At 40.1% G+C, this 20,622-nt stretch overlaps 1 protein-coding gene across 1 annotated transcript in view; it reads left to right on the plus strand.

Moving 5' to 3' along the window:
- The window catches only part of MDGA2 (MAM domain containing glycosylphosphatidylinositol anchor 2), a 500,250-nt gene that overhangs the window by 253,123 nt on the left and 226,505 nt on the right, over positions 1 to 20,622 (plus strand). The window contains exon 4 of the mRNA XM_063290587.1: positions 10,424 to 10,620. Within this exon, the coding sequence (XP_063146657.1) occupies positions 10,424 to 10,620 (197 nt within the window). The remainder of the gene's footprint in view (positions 1 to 10,423; positions 10,621 to 20,622) is intronic.

Genomic DNA, 20,622 nt, shown 5'->3' on the forward strand with positions numbered 1-20,622 from the left:
TACAGCAGAGAACACTGATATTAAAAGAGCAAAACAGTGATGAAATCAACAATGCTTAATCAAAATACTGATGTGAACCTGCCGTTTGGAATGAGAGAGAACAGTCTTTTCATATATAGATATTATTTCAGGTATTTGAAGAGTACTATCATATATTCTGCCTCAGTCATCTCTTGTCAAGGCTACACATTGGCTGCTCCTTCACCCTCCTGTCAAAGGACTTAGTTTCTGATCCCCAGTTCACATCTGTTGCCTTCCTCTGAACGGGTTATAATTTCTCTAAATCCTTCTTAAAGTGTGGTGGCCAGGACTGGACACAATACTCAAGGGGGATCTGACCAAAGCAGAATAAAGTGGAATGACTTCTTCCCATGATTTGGAAATTATATTTCTGATGCTGCAGCCTAAAATTGTATTTATTTTCTCTGTTACATCTAACTGCTGACTCATATTCAGGGTTTTTTTTTCCCCTGCAATGAACTGTTTTTCCAAGATCTTTTTCACAAGCGCAATTATCAAGCTAGGAATCCCCCAATCTATAGCTCAGCAATTGATATTTATTTCCTACATGAAGAACCATGCAGTTCTTTCTTTTAAACTTCTTTATATTTGTTGTTGTTTATTCGTTTAGTCACTTCCAACTCTTCGTGACTTCATGGACCAGCCCACGCCAGAGCTTCCTGTCGGTCGTCAACACCCCCAGCTCCCCCAGGGATGAGTCCGTCACCTCTAGAATATCATCCATCCATCTTGCCCTTGGTCGGCCCCTCTTCCTTTTGCCCTCCACTCTCCCTAGCATCAGCATCTTCTCCAGGGTGTCCTGTCTTCTCATTATGTGGCCAAAGTATTTCAGTTTTGCCTTTAATATCATTCCCTCAAGTGAGCAGTCTGGCTTTATTTCCTGGAGGATGGACTGGTTTGATCTTCTTGCAGTCCAAGGCACTCTCAGAATTTTCCTCCAACACCACAGTTCAAAAGCATCGATCTTCCTTCGCTCAGCCTTCCTTATGGTCCAGCTCTCGCAGCCATATGTTACTACAGGGAACACCATTGCTTTAACTATGCGGGCCTTTGTTGTCAGTGTGATGTCTCTGCTCTTAACTATTTTATCGAGATTTGTCATTGCTCTTCTTCCAAGGATTAAGCGTCTTCTGATTTCCTGACTGCAGTCAGCATCTGCAGTAATCTTTGCACCTAGGAATACAAAGTCTTTCACTGCTTCTACATTTTCTCCCTCTATTTGCCAGTTATCAATCAAGCTGGTTGCCATAATCTTGGTTTTTTTGAGGTTTAGCTGCAAACCAGCTTTTGCACTTTCTTCTTTCACCTTCATCATAAGGCTCCTCAGTTCCTCTTCACTTTCAGCCATCAAAGTGGTATCATCTGCATATCTGAGATTGTTAATGTTTCTTCCAGAGATTTTAACTCTTTATATTACTTTTAGCTTATTAATCTAACCTATTAAGGCCATTCTGAATTTTGAATGTTGTTTTTCTGTCTTCCAGGGCAGTGCTAACCTCAAGGGAGGTGAGTCACAAAAGTCAAGATTTTAGTAATAGGAGCCTTATCAAAGCCCCCCCCCCTTTTGTATATATAACAGTGTCCCCCAAACATACAAAGGGGTGGAGCTTCATCACACTGCTACTACCATCATTTTGATTTTTCTGATCCACACTGCAGATTCCACTGTTCCAGGGCATTAGTTATCTTACCCAATTTTGTCTCCTCTGCACATTTGATAACCATTAGGTCCACCTCTTCCTCCCGGTCATTAATAAAATATATTAAAGAGTAGGGGATCCAGGACTGATCCTTGTGGCACCCCATTTATTACTTCTCTCCTGTCTGATAAGAACCATCTTTGTGATTTTTAAGCCAGGTACATGTCTACCTAATTGCTGTGGCATCCAGCCACATTTGCTAATATATCATGCCATGGAATATTTTGACAAACTCCTTGCTGAAGTCAAGTTATATTATGTCTACATCGTTCCCATAATCTATTATTCCATTAAAGAATAAGATTCAGTCTATTAAGTAAGATTCAATGAGATGAGATTCAATCTATTAAAAAATGAGATGAGGTTAGTTTAGCAAGATTTGTTCTTAACAAATACATGGTGACTTCTGATCATTAGGGCTGTGGAATGCTTTGGATAGGAAGGTAACAGAGATGGATATTTATCTTATATGGACAATTATTTTCATGTATATTCAATTTTTTTCTATCTACCTGTCCACTAATTTCTCTTTACTTTTCAATTGTGCATCTATGGAGGAAGGATTACTTGGATATATTGGGAAATAGCTGAATGAATCAGGGCTAGCCCTACTGGAACAAACAAAACTTGATCAGATTGTATTTGGCTGGGGCTAAGTGTCTTCCAGTCTTTAGGAGACAACCTGGATATATCAGAATTTGCTTGAACAACTTGGAGCTGAGAAGATCCCTTGTACCTTCCAGCTTAATCAAATCCTTACTTTTGAGAAATCCCTGGGATTTGATTTAGGTTCATCTATTCAACTCTCAGCTTGCTCCTTTGATTGCTTTTTTCTCAACAAGCTTGATTTTGAATTCTGAACTTACATTGGGTTTATGACCAAAAGATTAACTTGATGGCTATATTGTGACTATAATCCAGATAATGAGCTGCTGTTTAGGAGGCCAGGACATAAATATGCAAAGTCTCACCCCTTTCCTTAAAAAGGTGGTGGATAGTAGCAACATCCTTCCCACTTTTTATAATGGGTGGTCAATGGGGCCAGAGGAACTCTGGGGAAATGAATACGGCAGCTACAATTATAGTCTCCTTCTGCACACATACCCTCAGCCCTAAATCGTACTTAGCCAGATGGCCATTATTCCCCTTCTAATTTATCTTGCATAGTTATTATGAGAATAAAACAGGAAGTAAGGGAAGTCCATCATTTAGGGGTCTTCTGGACTACAGATACTTCAGAAGGTCCAGTGTCGCATAATGGTGAAGACACTGAACAGGGCTGAAACATTCTGAGACACTTTGAGCCAATCATTATTTCTCAGCCTAACCCAACCCACCAAACTGTTGTAGAAAAATTGTGGGAGGTATGCCACCTTTTGCTCCTGGAAGAAACGGGGAAAATAAATCTAAATAATGATACTATCTATAAATGACTCCCCAACAAACTTGTGCCCCATTTCCCATATTCTGGTCCTAACAGCACCCGTGGGAAGAGCAGTTTCACACAGATTGGATGACACTGCTAGAGAAGGAAGCAGTTTTCCTTGTCCTGTTTGACTAGTGGAAATCTCTCTCGTGAGAGCATGGAAGCTTTCTGCAGATTGGGAGGAAACAAACTAAACAAAACATCCCCTTGCAGGAAGGGCAGGAGGTCCTTCAGCTTGAAAGAAAAGGAGAAAAGGGTTGTGTGTTTTTTAATGGTGTAGTACATTCTGACTTACAAGTGTGTGCTACAGAATATATTGGGTGATCAGCAGAGGAAAGGTGTTTCCTAGATTTTTTTATATGTATATATAAGTAGCTATGTGTCTCCTTGCTATATAACCAATGGCAATCCTAGTCCTGGGGCCATTAAATCTGAAAGGCCTGCCTTGCTATCATTGTGATGCTCATTTAATTAAAGTGCTGTTAATTTTTAACAGAGCTCCATACATTATTAGTCATGCGTGTTAGCAGTAAGATTTTTCTCTCTGGATACACGTTCCTAAGATCTGTTTTTTCCTGTTCCAAAAGCTGATGGCACAGCAATTAGTGCAATAAAACATATTAATTAGTTCTTTTTAAACTGGAGACAAAATGCAAATGATTGCTCCAGCCCATTAATTTATATCTTTTTATCCCAGTATTTCACTGTCGTGAACAAATCTGCTTTTGTCAGACCTCTGGCTAAGTTTACATCTCTGCTCAAACAGGGACACCATGTATTGCTTTGGGGATCAAACTATTATGAACCATCTGCCCCCATTCTAAAACTTGAATTATAACAGTGAATGCAGGCTTGGGTTGTAAACAATAGCACTTAGTTTGCAGCTCAAGAACAGCCCTGGTCAACAACAAATGTGCTCTACCTACCTATCTACCTCAAAATGTACCTGAAGAAGTTGAAAGCAGCCCATTTGTTTTCTACACATCAGGGGAAGCAAAATAGGAGAGATGTGATCTTCACACTTTTTCGTGATTCCTGCCCTTTCCAAAGATTGGCCCCTGTGGTGAGAATGAAACGTTTAGATTTATTTTCTTGCTTTTTCTACCTAGGCCCCAACAAGAGATGTAAAATAAATCTGTCATCCATGTCTTTTAGGCTAAAACACAGCCTCTATCATAGCATGGATAATGACAATTAATGCGGTCTACTAATGCCCATTATTCTTTGCTTGAAAAGTGAGTGCATCAGGGAGCTTAGTTATTTAAAATAAAGTGTTGCTTTTACAAATTTATTAGAAAAACGTGACAAGGTAAAGTTGGATAGTAAAAGACATGAATTACAAGTACTTACATCAGTAAAAGCTTATATGAAGCTACTAAGTTTTGATTTATATAAAGTTACCTTATAAGCATATAATTTACGTATATACTTTATATTAAAATGAATTGGAAATCCATGGAAATTGGGGTGGGTAGCTGGGTAAAAATCTACTGTCATAATTTGACAGGAGATAATAATAATTTATTATCTCCTGTCAAATTATGTTTGTTTATTGTAAACTGCCCAGAATCCCCCGATGGGAGGAGATGGGTGGGGACAAATTTAATAAATAAATAAATAAATAAATAATATGTCAGCACACATGTATAGAATAAATTTAAACTGATCTGAACATTCCTGGATCCAATGTCTCTGCTTGTGGTCTTCCCAAAGACTCTAGCAGTTGGCCAGTGTAGGACCTTCCTAAAGCCTTCAGAAATTCAGGCCCTATTCCCATGATACAAATGACCCAGTTGTCCCCTTTTTTGTCAGCAGATTTACCATGATATGTTTGTAGCGCATAATTGAAGATAGCTAGGATTATGGTCTAACAGCCATTTTTACTTCCCAGATGCTGCAAAAGGGACTGAGAGGTGTCACTTGATGTTCTGTTTCCATTTCCTTTTCTTTTTTCTGAAACTGGAACAAAAGAAAAAAGAAAAGAATCCACAGTGACATAATCAGGACTGGCACCACTGTGAAGAGATTCAAAGGAAGAAGACTTACTCATTTCTTATGCCTTGTAACTATGGAGGATATGAAAACCTAAATCACCATAGAAAGTGCCTGGAGAAGTTTCATTTTCACAGGACCTCCCTGGGACTCTGATTTGCTCTCAGGAGGAATAAGGGGTAGTTAACCCATACAATTGACCAATGGAGTTAGTTGAAACAGAAGAAAATATCTGTAGCTCAGGAGTGAACTGTGGAGTTCTTGGTGCTCTCTGAGCTTGGTTGTTTACTTGTGGACGTTTCAATATCCAACTACCAGTAGTCCTTGAGTTATGACCATTTGTTCAGCAACTGTTTGAAGTTATGATGGTGCTGAACAAAGTGACTTATGACAAGTCCTCAACGTTCCAGTCACTGCTGCATCCCTGTGGCCAACATGAACAAAATTTGGGCACTTGGCAACCAGCTCGCACTTGCAACTGGATGCAGCATCCCGAGACCATGAGATCAGCCTTTGCAACCTTTCCTGACAGTTTCCCACAAGCAAAGTCAATGGGGAAGCTGGCAGGGTAGGTCGCAACTTGCTCCGATAAGTCTCCCACCCCTTGGCCTTTCTTTGCTCACACTGCACCCTCCTTCCCCCTTCACCTGCTTGCATGTACCACACCCTCCTTTCCTGGCCTCCCTGGGCTCGCACACATGCATGCACCAGCTGCATCCTCTTTCCCGAGCCTCCCAGTGCTTGCATGCACCCCATGCTGTCTCTCCTCAGCCTCCCTGCACTTGCATGCACCCCGTACCCTCTTTCCTCAGCCTCCCTGAGCTCACACCCTACTACAACACCCCCTCCTCCAACTCTCCCCAATTCTTGCACATCCTGCGCTGAGACTCCCAGGGTCTTCCCCACCCCCCTGCAGCACCCCCACGCTCCTTACCTGGGACTCCCTCTGCTTCCCACTTAATGACCCACGTGTCTTGGAGTTACAATGACAACCAGGACTGCCTGGATTGCCGTTGCTAAGCAATACAGTCACATTCCATCACACTTTACAACTGCATCGCTTAGCGATTGCAATCCCAGTCCCAATTGCCGTCGTAACTCGAGGACTACCTGTAGGTAACATCAACTCACACTGATGATGTCACGTACTTGGGTAATGAAATGTCTTCAAGCAAACAACCAAACTCAGAGAGCAGCAAGAACTCCAGGGAGTTTAACTCTATGCAAAACTTCCTTTGTTAGAGCTAAATCTGATCCCCTCAGTTAAAAGGACTCAATCCATTTCTGAAGTTCCAGGATGCATTATCATCTCCACTGTGAACAGGGTGCATTTAGAATGAATTTGAATTGGGTCATGTGTTGTTTTGTTCAAACTCTAGCCAGCTAATGTGTCTGGCTACAAATCCTTATATATCCAGCCCAATTAGTCCTTTAATAGGAGAGGTAGGGCATTCTGTATACATAAATTGGATACCATTGCTGAACTATGGGCCTACAGCCCCTACATTTGAGAAGAGGGGAAGGGGGGGGGGAGGAGGAGGAGGAGGTTCTTCTGGGATTCTTCACAGGCAGCTTCCTGTGTTTTAGCCACGATGGTTTCTCTCGTTTAGCCCATTCCCCCAAAGCATTTGCTTCTGCCTTTATCTCAGGGAGCAGTTGAATTCCTCAGAAGAGCCATTTCTGGAAGTAGGAAAGCAGTGACAAATGTAGTGTTGTGCACTGGGATTGGCAAACGTCGTTGCCCGTCAGAACACTTTCCATGGACCATCTACAGTACCTGTCAAGTACCTCTAGCAGCTTCTGCTCTTTTCTTTGGCTTTGTGTTCAACTCAGCTGAATCCTCACGGCAGCCAGAACTAAGTCTGCTTTATCCTAATCTTTGCATAACATGGATGATTTATACATTAAAAAAAATTCACCGCATTCTGCCTTTTTTTCAACCATTCTTCATTATGTCAATGGGGAAGAAGAACCTTCCATTTTATTTTTCCTGCATGGGAAGAAGAAATCTCTCTGGGGTTCTGACACTTACTTTAGTTATAGGATGGCTTAGGGTTTGGGATGCATCCTTGTCAATGCACGGTCTTGCACTGTACTCCTTTCTTTGTACAACCATCTTCCCAACGTTAGCATCTTCCCTGACTTGCCCGTGATTCATTTAAATCCAAGAATCGTGAAGCAACTTCTCCTCTGGCGTTGATCCAGAAGAGAAAGTGAGGGTAGCCTGGGGAAAAAGGGGTGCATTATGATGGACAGATGTCTGCAGAAAATACCAGTACTTTTCTGCATCCGGAGGGGTCTCAGGGCAGGTGAATGGGGGCAGACTGATGAAAGCACATTCTACCATCATGGAAGTGGCAGTCCCATCACTTTTGTGCATGCATTGTGATACCGCACACAAGCTCCAAAGGAGCAGAGCTTGTGAAAGGACACTGTGCTGCTGCCTTCATCATTTTGCTGCCCATGCCTTCCATTCCCTTTCAGCTTGAAGGTAAGCTTAACAAGGCATCTCTAAAATCAATCCTAATGATATTCTCAAGCCCCTGAAATTAAGGCAGAAATATTGTGAGCCTCTTTGCAGGGGAAGAAAACTTCCAGGAAGCTAGAGGCCAGATTTCAGCACTGCATTATTCTCCTTTTCCTCCAGGCCCCTCAGGATTAGCCTCATGTCAAAGGGAAGCTGGCAATCAAAATCTGCAGAAAGTTAGCAGAAGTGATGGTGTTTTTAGTAAGTTAACTATGGCAAAGTTTTCTTCCAAGCTCAAGGGACAGAATCTTCCGCCACAGTTGGATGGACAGCCAGGGCAGCAAGTGGCAGCAAGAGGACTGATTGTTGGGGAAACTTAATCCATGTATTTCACAGGGGAGGCTTGGCTGGCCTTGTAATAGAGGCCTCCCTCTGGAGCCCAACACAAACCTCAGGCATTGTTCCAGAGCAGAAACTAGTAGATTATGATGGGTCCAGGGAGGGTGGGAGAAGATGGGCTAAGAATATTGGTATTCTGTGAAAATGTCTCTTCTGCTAGAAAGGAAAACAAAGCAGAACCAAAAGGAAACACATTTTAATCTCTGTGTTTCAACCCTTTTTGTGTGGTGCTAATTGATTCTCCAAGGACCAAGGAGCTAGAAACCAATAATTGTTTTGTTTTGTTTTTCCCCTGATGATCTGTAATTATTCAGAGAGTTGGCGTTTCTCTCTCCTGTTGTTCCTGCTGCCCTTTGTCATCACTTAACAGCACCTCTAGCTTTTAGACTCGTCTTCCACAACTAGAGCCGGTTAGTTTAGTTAGTTAGTTAAAGTTTATTGGAGTCATAGACCAGCATAACTAATGCCAGCCTCATGTGTTGGTCTACATCACATTGAACCTCCAGCCAGCATGGTGAGTCATGCTGTTTAGTTATGATGGGATTTTCAACATATCTAACAGGTACCAGGTTGGGAGAGTCTGATTTAGGTTTGAGAGGAAGAATTCACTCCTCTGTTCTAGCTGAATTAGGAGGATTTCTTTCTAAAATTCAGTTAGAAACCTGCTCGTATTCATTCTACTGCATTATTTAGTGTACACTGTTGGCATACACACATTGATAAAATACTGCAAAAAAGCCATCTCAGTGGGATTCCGCTATCAAAAGATATGTATAGATGCATACACCTCCCCATATACATTAAGAAGAGATATCATGCCAGTATTTCTTCTCTCTCTCTCTCTCTCTCTCTCTCTCTCTCTCTCTCTTTTTTTTTTTTTTACTTAGGTTTCATCAAGGTGAATGGTGGCACCTTGGGTGGCCTTATCTGGACTCAGCAGGTCAGGTCCAGTTAATACTTGAATAGGAGTCCATCACAGAATATCAGGGCTAGAGGCTATACTAGGAATTCTAAAAAAAATATCCCATAAACTCATTGACTTTCAGGAACCCTAGAACATCGAAGATAGCAGTTGGAAAAATAATAATAGCATGAGGTGAGGGTAAGGTTAGCCTGAATTAGCTGCCTGATTAATATTGTTGATTGGCTAGAATCCCTTGATCAAGGGATTCCACTGTAAAATTAGTTGTACTTCATTCTAGATCCCTTTGAATACTAGTTTTGTGTCATGATTTGGCTTTGTCAAAGTTCTTTCTTTATCTCCTTGGCACCTTGTCTCTGCAGAAGCCTTTTTCTCTTATGAATGGATATGCTTTGCACATGAATCTGTTATGAAATGTATCCTGTGGACAAAGAACTGAAGTCTGGGAAGTTACAAATCATCCACCAAGCATATCAAAAACTGAAATGCTTCCAGTGAATTTTATGGGCTTAAGACAGGCTTCTTAAACTGCAATGCTGTGACTCCCTAAAATCAATGAATTTGTGTCATACACACACAAATCAAATGAATGATCTGTCCATTGACCTCAGTGACCTTTACCCATATTGGGTAGTTATGTGTCCTACATTATAGATAATGTGTTAAAAAGGCAAATATTAAAGGACCTAATAGCTGGGGAAAACCAATTTAAAATTTAAAAGACACATTTAAAAATATGATTATTTTTTAATCATGTTGGATAAGATGTTTAAATAAAAAATAAGTAACATATACAAATATATTGTTATACTGAATTTGGGAAGTTAATATTTTCATATGACCCAAATTGAAAGATAGCATTGAAGCCCTCCCCTGAACTGGCACCCTCAAGATAAGTGAAAAGGCAATTCCTATAATTGCTGGGGGGAGAGCCATATTTATTGTGAATTATGGAATTTGTTGTCCAAAAGCTAGGCAACCAAATCAGACAAGACTTCACTAGAAAGCTGGAGTAACAGATCAGTTGAATGTCAGTCTTTCCTTGGCATTTGAAGGAGGACTTCCAGCAAAATAACTTTTGTTTTCCTTAAGAAATTGAAGAAGTATATAAGGTTGGCTGAATCTCACATTGGGTCTTCATCATGATTCCATTTATAAAGAAATTCATGAATATTGATAAGTTTTTAACAAAGCAAAAAAAAAAAAAGCAAAAATAATATACTCAGCCATCTTCTCATGCCAAATTCATTAAGCAGGCTAATCCTCAGAATGGAGAAGACCATCTCTTCCTCAGCAGTACAACTGCAATCACCATGCTTTGAAATTCAGGGATTCAAAGCCAGACTTTTCATGTCTAAGCATTCACACTTCCCTGCGTGAATGAACAAAGCAGTCAGTTTCATTCTTCCCTCGTTACTATTTTTTCTTCAAAAACACGCTCAAGCTCTTTTCATCCTGTTTTAATCTTTTGCTTTCTTCTTTCTTTGTGTTCCCAGATCTGGACGATCCAATTGTGACGGTCCACCAGAGTATAGGGGAAGCAAAAGAACAGTTTTATTACGAGAGAACTGTGTTTCTCAGGTGTGTAGCCAATTCCAACCCACCTGTTCGGTACAGTTGGAGGCGAGGGCAGGAGGTTCTACTACAAGGATCCGACAAAGGTGTTGAAATTTATGAGCCCTTCTTTACGCAGGTAGGAATCAAGGTACAGTCATATTTTTATTATTTATTTTTCTTCCCCCGGTCCTATTTTACCTTTAAAGTAATCCTGCATTTTTCCTTTTCAGACTGGCAAGAATAGATGATGTCCATTACAAAATAACTATATTCATTATAAGTTCATTAGTGGGTGGTACTGAGAAGGATTGTTTTTTTGTCTTTAAAAATCTCTGCAATCTGGCCACTGAATAATATCTAAAATGTATCTAACCTCCAATGTTTTCTCTTTTCTGAATTGTGTGATTTCTTTTGTGATGAACAGGACATCTATACAGAACAGAATGTGATGGGAAGAGTGTGTATTCTGAAAATACAAATATAGGGTGAAAAACACATTATATTGGGGTAAATGCTTGCAATTTTTCCCATCTTAGGAAAAGTACCTCAAAAACGAGCACCATAGAGCAACTATGCTCAACAATATGCCTGTGTTTTCATGGTTTTTTTTTAAAAAAGGGTCTGTGCTTGCAACATAGTCTTGAGTTACACAGATTAGAAACGTCTTCCTCTACATACTATATAATGGCAACTGAATATAAGCATTGTTGGCTTTAATTAAAATTAAAGAAAGGTCCCATGTATACCATGAAAAGAACCACAACCTGCATCCAATCTCACTTCTTTTTTTTTTCCTCCTCCTGGGGAAACAACTGCTAATATCCATCTCCCAGAAATCCCAGATTTGCCCTCAACAGAATGTGTAGCAGAAATGTTTAAACTACTTTTGCTGAAGTGAGAGAGGAAATGGGTGCAGCTTTGCCCATTTCCTCCCCTACTGTTTCTGCTTGCCTTCCCTGTTCTGCCCCTCTGCAGAGGTGGGATCCAAGAAAGTGACCATCCTAGGTTAGGAAGTCAAGCAAGAAAGCTCACAGCAGCCCCTCTTCAGATGCAGACAGAACTTTAAAAGAAAGGAAGCAGGTATGAATTGTGTCAGGTAATCTGAGATGCTGCCCCTGCTTTCATTTTTTTTCATGGGTGGTAAGGAATGGCTTCCTGGACCACCATTATTCATCATCAGCTGACCCTACATGCAACATCACACGCTAGACTTAGAGATCATCAGAGTACAAGCTGTCAAGGCAGAGAACATGGTGCTTGACTCTACCTACTTTGCCAGTTAACTCAGCTCCTGGGATCAAGTCATAAGAATCTATGAAAGGAAACAAATGAGATGCTGAGTGTACAATCAGCACCCAGGCACAGAACAACTTGCAACTTTCATAGATAATTCTCAACTAATGACTTGGAAAGCCCCATCACTTTTGTCCTTTATTATACTTGACAGCTTTATATTGCTCAAAATCACTGGCAAAACCTTGCAGAGAAATAAGTAGGCTGGAATCTTAGGGCAGGAAGGAATTCGGCTCTCTTTCACACTGTTATATTGCACTTCCCACCATCTACAGTAAATTCATAGAAATGTCATGCTATTCTGTATTCATTTTTTCCCATGCTGGATTAACTAGCTTGACCTATAGAGCAATATCCCAAACAAATGAAGGTAATGTGATAGGATTTAGTTACCTGTGAATATCCCAACATAAGGAAAACTGCTTTCAGCCTTATTTTGCAAAATAATTGTATAGGATAGGTAGTAATGAGAAAACAATGTACTGTCATAAATACCACAGCACAGTCAACAACAAAATACATAGCCTTTGACCCAGAATCCTGCCCTCTAGATTCCTACTGCTGCCAATGTGAACGAGAATACTGGTGAATCAAATATGGAAAATTTCCAAGAAGAAGCATTTGATCATAAGCCAGTAAAAGAAAAAGGATTCTGGGAAGAAAAAGGGAACATCTAATGAGATAGAAAGCAACCTGCACCCTTTATCCACACCCTAGTATTTCTACACAGTATCAATGCAACTCAGAGCCAGGAAAAATTATAAAATGAGGGGTGTTAGAGCCATACATACATTTCTTGCTTTACTTAGGCAGACCTCTGGAAAATGAAAGAAAGGTTGCTGCAGAAGATCCTATGTAGATATCCAGAGATCTTCATGTTAAGTATCTCAGGAAAATATATATCAATAAAGCTCTTTGAGACCAGAATATTCTATGATATGGGGGAGAAAATGGCATTACTTTTAGGCTGTGCTCATGGACATCCATCAGACATGAGACCTAAACTACTGAATATTAGACAAGACTATAAAAGGAGACCATAAGCTGAGCTGTCCATTCCACTGCATGTAATGGACAGCTCAGTTTCTTCCTACCTGCAAATTGTTTAGCTAGATCTCTTTAATAAATTACTTTACCAGCTTTGATATAGGCACGCATCAGCGATCTGACTATATTGATGCTGTGCCTTGGTAAAGCAATTTTTGAGATCTTTCGATACAATTTTTGGCTCTTTTAACCTAGCAGTATAATAATGTTTTAGTAAAAAAAAGAGAAAAACACTTTTCACCTCACTTTACTGCTAAAGTGCTCATTGTACACTCAGTGGCGAATGGATCTTATAACACTAATTGTCAGGAAATTTGACTATTCTTATGATCAAGAGGTTATTGCTGATCCTTTAGGTGATGAGTTTCCAGATGCCTCTGAGAAAGTTACAAAATTTCTATCCAAAGAGAAATCATGTGGTATTTTCCTTACACTATTAACTATTTCAAGTGTAGCTTTTGTTTTCTTTTAATTTTTGATATATTTTTATGATTGGTCTTGAACCATAAATAAACTAAGTATCTAAATACTTCAAAGTATTTAAAAATAAAGATGGTATTTAAGTTCTCCAAGAGACATATGTCCTGAGGGAAGTTTGGTTGTATGCTTCAAAACATTCCAGGCTTGGGTTCATGAACTGTTAAACTAATGCTTATTTAAAATAGACACATATAAAGGCTTCCAAGAGAAAACTGAACATAGTAGGGAAGGAAAGAGAAAAGAAAAATTTAATGGAAAGGTATCAGGAGCTCAGTATGCAGAAACAGGATGCTGTTCTGAAGGGCTTAAAGCAACTTCTCATATAGCAATTCAGTTGAACCTAACAGCAGCTTTGTTTGGTGACCTCGGTTCTCTAAAAACATCTGCTGCAAGCCATGATTTCATTAAAATAATTAAATGTGCATCATGTCATTACACAAGCTCCACCCCTTACCTAACTGCATGCAGTGCAGTACAAGTACAAAAGGAGTGGATTTTGCATTGTGGTATCATGATGCCTATTTCATCGTCCCCCCTTCCTCCCATACACATACCTCTCCCTTCCGAATGCCCATACTATTTTCATTGACTGCCTTGAAACAGAGCATTGAGAGAACAGTATATTGAAAAACAGTTTAATCAATTAATGAGGATAGATCAGTCATGGTATTTATTACTTTACTAATAACCTTTGTTGTTAATGCCACAGATTGTAATGACTGCCTATCCAGAACAACAATCAGACTCACACAGGACTTCTATGGAAATATAATTTAATGATGAATAGTATGCAGGATCACAGGCAAAGCTGAGAATACCAAAAGCGCGGGATTTCTCCCAATTAACCTACAAGCAATCCCAAACCCCTGCCCCTCGTGCCAGTACAATTCCATTCCTTTGCAGGTGTTCGTAACTGTTGCTGGCAGTCTTCAGGTAATGTCCTTGACCAGTCAAGTTAGCCCAAACACACATTCCTTCACACTCGCATCATCCAGCTCACTGCCTGGTACAAGTGCACAGTAGCAGCCCCCTCCTGGACAACAACACCTGTCAGCACCAGCATGGCATGGGAACTCGTTGCGATGTTTCAGTAACATTGGAACAGGAACCATGACACAGATTGTTATTATGGCCACAGAGTTATGCTAATGGGAAATAGGGAACAGGAAGCTTGGTGGAACGACGGAGTCAAAGAGGCTGTGGGAGAGAAACAAATGCACATAAGAGAATGATCATTGCAAAGAAAGAAAGAAAAGAAAGAAAGAAAATATAATGTAAAATATAAAGAGAGAAAAAGATTATGGTTAACATTAAAAGATGCAAAGCAATTTTGATGATGATAAAAAATTGTTTTGGAAGTGGGTGAAAGGACTCAAGCCAAGCAACTTCAGCAAGTGAGTGGAATTAAAAATAAAGGTGATGGAATGATTTGGGATAAAACTGAAATGAGGGAATGCTGGAAGGAGTATTTTAGGGATTTGTATGGGATATGTTAAACTTGGCATAAAAGTTATTAATATTTGTGTCTAAAGAAAGATGAAGAAAATTAAGTCATAAATGATGAGAGAATGTTGAAAAATGGTAAGACTGCAGGTGTAGATAGCTTAACTATGTGGTGTGGCTTTATGCTGGGCACAAAGTGTGCATCTTAGATTTTTTGTTTTTCAGCAGGTCACTGAGCAATGTCTGAATGTGAGAAAAAAAAAGATTATTGTATATTTGCTGACTTGGTGAAACTGTATGATAAAGTGAATAGGCTTGAATTATGGAATGTCTTTCATGAAGTGAAAGTTGGTTGCTGAATGTGATAAGAGCAGTTTATGACAGAAATGAAGAATACAGATGAAGCCAAGTTATCTGAGAACCTGAATGATTTGCAGTGAATGTTAGATAGACTGTAAGAAGACCAAAAGAATATTGGTCTATTATTGAATTAAAGATCAAGATAGTGAATAACTGATATGGAAAATGGAATGAAGAATTGAACATTATATGTAAATGGCAAAAAGGGGGAAAAAAACATACCACAATAGAACAAATAGATTAATTTGGTTGGCCATGATCAAAAGCAAGTTGCTAATCTAGGTTGTTGGTCCTAGAAGATCTTATCTGATATTCCTTTGGCGTTATTTCCAACTGAAGGTCAGATCCAGGGCTGGGCTGGAAGGCTAATAGGTCTTCCTAATTAGCTGTGTTGAAGCACTTTCATGAGATTCTGGCGAGAGATTCGTATGTGATTTATATGAATCCTGGTGGTGAAAAGTCTAACATAACATTGTGAAGGGACCAAATCTTTTCCTGCCCCAAGGTTCCAGCCTGATGAGATTTTCTGTCAAACATTGTCTCAGTCATGGGGACTGAGCTTTAGTTTAATTTTTCATTGCCACATTGCTCCTGTTGCTGCTGCTGCTGCTGTTGTGAAAATGGATGCAAATAGGCCAACTGATTCTCTGTGAGCATTTAATTAAAACTGAAGGGCTCCTTGTGAGCCAGCATTCCTTGCCTAATAATGCCATGATACGGAAATGTTTATTATTATCTCCTTTATTAGATAAGTTCTTGCTGGGTTATATGATGTGTCACATTAAATTAGATCCCATTTTGGAAAGTGTTTGGTTTTCAGGTTGCTGCCTGGGATTCATTTTCTGCTTTGAATTTAATGAACAAATCAAGTTGCCATGTTGATAACTGAAGGCTTATCACTAACCTTTCTATATTTATCAGAGGTCAGCTTGAATTAGTGTCTCTTTCTTTCTCTGAGCAAGTAGGAGATTGAAAAGATGTTTATAAAAAGGACAAAGTGTAATTAAAGGTTTAAGAATTATACTTGCATTTCCCACATATTCCTGTATAGGATAGTTTAAATCTCAGTGGTATATACTTTGCATTTAGAAAGCATATTATAGTACTTCTCTCAGAGGCAGGAGAAGAAGAGGAAGGAGGAGGAGGTGGAGGAGGAGGAATCATCTTGGATAAGTAGGCTAGGAATAAGCAATTAGCCAGAGAACCTTCTACTAGACTAAATGTATAATTCTCGGCTAAATAGACAAGGTTTTTGTGTTCACAAACAAAGCAGTTAGGGACTTTGTAAAATCTTCCTCTCAAATCATTGCACAGCTCAGGGTTGAACTGTGGAGTCCTCTGAGCTTGGCTGTTTGCTTGCAAATGTTTCATTACCTGACTAGATAACATCATCAGTGCTAGTGAGTGTGGGGTTGGCTCCTTGTTTATATACAGTAGCTTGCCCTGCCAGTGTTGGTAGGGGTGCGGTTTTCCCCTTGGAGGGCTAGCGAAGGCAGAGACTCCATTTTCCTCAGGATTTTGCTATGTAATGTATGTATTCAGTGTGCTCAGAGGTGTCTGCTTATCATCACTGGAAATTCTCAGAAATGTTATTTGCCCATTCCTGCATTCATAGTTCCTTGTTTAGCAGGGAGCAGTAGAGACAAACATGCCCAGGAGCTTTCCCAACACTATTCTTTATTTTGCCAGTGGTCAGTCACATTTTGGCAAACAAAACCTTGTGACTGCTGAAACTGTAAACTGAACGAAGTCAAATTATGGAATTTAAAATAAGTTCATTGTAAGTTTTGAACTTATGAAGTAGGTGAATCTGTTTCAAAGGCTTCTTTCACTTTTAGTTCCAAACCTTGAAATCATTAAAACATTGAAATTTTAATTTCCTACCATTTCATTCCCTTGCAAAAGAGGTTTCTGTTTTTCTACCTCATTCTCAGGGTACCTTTAGATTTCTTTAGTTTGTCTTTCAGTGCAGGTTTTTAATTGATTGTCGCATGGTGACAGAAGTTGGTGGTCTTATCTTCTGCTTAATATCTCTCCATTAGGGATTGTGTTCTGCAAAATCTTCCTAGGAGAAATGTCTCATTTGAGAGAATCTGAGGAAAAAGAAGGGGGTGGGCCCACTGCTTGTGGAAGATGGTGGGATATTAACAAGTGACAGGGAGGGGACAGAAACCTCAAATCATCAATTTCTACTTTGCTTTAATCTCCTTCCAAAAAACAGAACTGTTTAAACAAACCTAAGCAGAACAATTGACAAAAGGAGGGAATGGCAAACCAGGGTAAGTAAAGTGATAGTTAAGGAGCATCTGGCTACTATGAATGAATTTAAATATCTAAAACTAAACCAATTACATGCAAAAGTCTTGAAGGAACTCATAGGTGTCATCTTGATCTCTGAGAAATTATGGAGGATAGGCATAGTGCCAGATGCTAAGGTGCCATGCTAAATCAACCTGATCATTTTATTTTTTAAAATAAAATGATCAATTTAATTTAGTTGACCATAAAAATGCAGGGGACATAGTGTACCTTGACTGCAGCAAAGCATTTGACAAATTCTTTTATGAGAGCCTAGTAGAAATTATGGCAAAATGTGAGCTGGACTATGCTACCGTCCAATGGATATAGAGGATACCCAACAAATATCTGTCCATGGTTTTGTATCAAGCTGGTAGAACGAGTCAGGTGCCATTCCTGTAATGGTATGTGGGAATGACTTTGGGAGAAAGGGGGAAGAGCCACAACTAAGGGAACAGACAAGAGGCAGCTTTGCCCGCAAAAGGAATGTGGGGGCGGCAAATATCCCAGAAGGGACCCTCCCTAGCTCCTTGGGCTGTAAAGGCGAAGGGGGAGAAATGTACAGTACTTTCACATTTGCAAGGTTCTGTTAATGTAAAAGGTAAAGGTAAAGGTTTCCCTTGACGTAAAGTCCAGTCGAATCCGACTCTAGGGGGCGGTGCTCATCTCCGTTTCTAAGCCTTGGAGCCGGCGTTGTCATAGACACTTCCGGGTCATGTGGCCAGCGTGACGACTCGGAACGCCGTTACCTTCCCGCCGAAGCGGTACCTATTGATCTACTCACATTTGCATGTTTTCGAACTGCTAGGTTGGCAGGAGCTGGGACGAGCAACGGGAGCTCACCCTGCCGCGCGGTTCCGAACCACCGACCTTCCGATCGGCAGCTCAGCAGTTTAACCCGCAGCGCCACCGCGTCCCTCTTAATGTTAATGTAATGTAACCTTGCAATAAAGTAGAATTAGTCCACCTGGTTGTGCTTCCTGTCTAGGCTACCTCACAAGGCGGACAATACCACAGGGCTTCATTCTGAGTCCTGTACTGTTCAAATTATTTATGAATGAATTGGAGGGGTGATTAGAAAATATTATCAGAATTGCAAAAGACAGGAAGATAGGGTATATAGCAAACACCTAGAACACAGTGTCAAAATTCAGAACGACCTTGAAAAGCTGGGGAAATGCGTAGAAACCAACAAGACTGATATCAATAGGGACAAATACAACGTCCTTAATTAGGGTAGAAAAAAAAATCTAGGTATGAATATAGTATGGGAAAATCCATACTGAACAGCAGCACATGTGAAAAATATCTTGGTGTCTTGGCAAATCACAAGCTGAACATGAGCCAACAATGCGACGCAGTTGCAAAAAATACACAAATGGAATCTTAGAGTGCATCAACAGAAGTCTAGAGTCAGGCTCAAGAGAAAAGAGATTGCTCTTCTTTACTCTGTGTTGGCCAGAACACAGTGTCCTTTGTTTTAGGAAGGACAGGGAGAAATTGAAACATTTCCAGAGGACAGCAACCAAGATGATAAGGAACCTGGAAGGAAAACCTGTGAGGAATGTTTGAAGGAGTTGGCCACGTTCAGCATGAAGAAAAGACCATGGGGAGACATAGCTGTCTTCAAGTATTAGCAGGTCTGTCATGTGGAAGATGGAATAGAATCGATCGGAGTTGTTTGTGAAATAAGGACAAGAAATAATGGGTTTAAATTACAAGGACATAGATTTTAGTTAGACATCAAGGAAAAAAAATCCTAATGATAAGACAATGGAACAGACTGCCTTGGGAAGTGGCTGGGTCTCCTTCAAGGTGTTTAAACAGAAGCCAGATATCTATCTGTCAGGGATGCTGTAGTAGTAGCTTCTGCTTAGGACAGGGTTGGGGTTAGATCAGATCATCTGCAAGGTCCCTTTCAGTACACTCATGATCCTGTGAAATGTGAGAAGCCAGGAAGATTGTTAATTACCATAGATGTGATTGTACAATAAAGGCTAGAATAATCACGCACATCCCTCAGGCCCTAGTATGATAAGGGCAAGCATTCTACAACCCGCTTACAAGAATTTCACCAGTGGTTTGGTCTCTTCCGTCACCACGAATGGGAATGGTTAAAATAAAAATGCAAAATAACATCTTGGCCTAAGACAAGTTGAAATTAATACATTTGAACATGCCATTATTTATGCCTATGCATGCCAAATGATAAATTTTAATGTACACCGAGAAATTATCAACCACATTGGCAGAATTGGGACCAGATTAGACAATAATCATGTTACCCACCCCCAACTCCCCCAATAGTTTTCATAATCATTACATATTGTAATTGCAGTGCTCAATTATGAGATTACATTAGCTGTGTTTACGCTAATTAAGCCATTAGACATAATAAGTCTAATTACTCAAATTGGCTGAAAAAATATTTTGATAAATGGTAGAAATTTTCACAGTGTGGACTGAATTTAAACTGGGGGATCAGCTCTAAATTTACTTTGAGGTTGGCTGGTCTTTTGCTCCCTCTGTGTACTAACTGTTTGTGGAATTCTATTGTACTACCGAGATGTGAAACTCAATAGTTTTGAATTGAACAGTGCTTATTCCTAGAAGAATGCATCACATTAGTTGCAGGGACAAACAAAAGTGCCTATTCCCTGTTTGCTTTGCTTTGGAGTGCGCTTGTTAATAAGACAATCCTACCCTATTTTTTGAGGGACGCGGTGGCGCTGCGGGTTAAACCGCTGGGTTAAACCGCTGAGCTGCCGATCAGAAGGTCGGCAGTTCGAAACCGCGTGGCGGGGTGAGCTCCCGTTGCTAGTCCCAGCTCCTGCCAACCTAGCAGTTCGAAAACATGCCAATGTGAGTAGATCAATAGGTACCGCTTTGGCGGGAAGGTAACGGCGTTCCGTGTCGTCATGCGGGCCACATGACCCGGAAGTGTCTCTGGACAACGCCGGCTCTAAGGCTTAGAAACGGAGATGAGCACCGCCCCCTAGAGTCGAACACGACTGGACTTTACGTCAAGGGAAACCTTTACCTTTACCTTTACCCTATTTTTAAGGTATTTAAAAATAAATGCACAAACATTGCATTTAAAGAATAGTTTGTTATTGTTACTTTTCCCTCAAAATATTCATTTCAAAGCATGCTGTATCTCATAAAACAAATTGTGCTTTATGAATGCAAACCAGCACACAGCATGCAGAGCAGGTGA

The sequence above is a fragment of the Candoia aspera genome, chromosome 1 (assembly GCF_035149785.1).
Source record: "Candoia aspera isolate rCanAsp1 chromosome 1, rCanAsp1.hap2, whole genome shotgun sequence".
Taxonomy (NCBI): Eukaryota; Metazoa; Chordata; class Lepidosauria; order Squamata; family Boidae; genus Candoia; species Candoia aspera.